Source organism: Salvelinus sp. IW2-2015, linkage group LG20 (genome assembly GCF_002910315.2).
Source record: "Salvelinus sp. IW2-2015 linkage group LG20, ASM291031v2, whole genome shotgun sequence".
Taxonomy (NCBI): domain Eukaryota; kingdom Metazoa; phylum Chordata; class Actinopteri; order Salmoniformes; family Salmonidae; genus Salvelinus; species Salvelinus sp. IW2-2015.
The window spans coordinates 79,189,017-79,190,080 of NC_036860.1; the positions used below are offsets into that span (position 1 = coordinate 79,189,017).

The 1,064-nt window shown below is 44.3% G+C and overlaps 1 protein-coding gene across 1 annotated transcript in view; it reads right to left on the bottom strand.

The window, feature by feature from the left end:
- Nucleotides 1-716, bottom strand: part of kcnh6a (potassium voltage-gated channel, subfamily H (eag-related), member 6a) — a 44,682-nt gene extending 43,966 nt beyond the window's left edge. Inside the window, 1 exon segment of the mRNA XM_024012819.3 lies at nucleotides 163-716. Coding sequence (XP_023868587.2) covers nucleotides 163-238 — 76 coding nt within the window. The 5' untranslated portion in view covers nucleotides 239-716.
- Between the last annotated feature and the right edge of the window lie 348 nt (nucleotides 717-1,064).

Sequence of the window (1,064 nt, forward strand, 5' to 3'; positions counted from 1 at the left end):
TATTACACTTTGCATGGTTGAAAGGTTAAATGGAAAAGGCATTCACTTTCATTTCTAACCAGTCAAATTGTTTGTTGTTGGGATTATACAGTTATAACAGTTTGCTCATTGTCACATTATGTTATTACTTTTTCAAGCATAATGTAAAGTGTGTCCACTTACTTTGTCCATCGAATTTCCGGATAATGGTGTCCAGATAAGTGTTCTGGAGGGCTACGTGACCGCGTCTCACAGGCATTTTGACGCAGAAAGATGAGACTTCTCCGACGCATGAACCTCCAGAGTTTTAAATAAAAAAAATTAAAGACGAAGTAGGGAAATACCCTATGCAAAAATGTCCCCGCATACAGGCGGGTGCAAAAAGTCGAATTCAATATCCGATGGCTGGTGAGCAAAGCGACAAGGAAAAGTCACAAGGCAGCAGCCGCGAGGACCAGTTGCTAGGGCGATAAAAAAAGGCGCTCGCTCCACAGGAGAGAGAACTGGAAGCCGGTTTTTGCTTGCGGTACACAGGAAAGTGTAAAAACGGTATTTCATAAGTCATAAAACGTTTCACTTTGCCTACAAAATAGTAAATAGGCTCTACAATTAGTCTAGCTTTGCCAGTCGTTATCATCTAACGAAGAGGAGAAAAACCAACACCCCCTCCCCGTCAACAAGATCAAAGAGAAGTGAAAGAAAAGGGGTAAATCGAAGTCTTCACCGCTACGTTTCATCCCGACAGTAGAAGAAGCTACTATTTGGCGAATCTCGGATGCCCTCCCCATTTGACAGGGTTGACCAAGCACTGCGCGGGGCAGGGGGAGTCATCATCCCACCAGACGCGCCTGCCACTTTTTGACAGTGAGCAGAGACACCCTCATCAACTGCCTCGCTGCACATCACAAGTCTCTACGCTCAAAATAGTCCCCCCCCCCCCCTCTCTCTTTGGCCTCTGAAATGCTCCTCTTCATTTCTTTAATCTCAATAAATGACTGGGTGAAGCTATCAGTCCAGTGTGTTTGTGTATGATCCATAAATGTTTCATTTGGGGAATTCATGCTATAAGTGACCACACAGTTAAT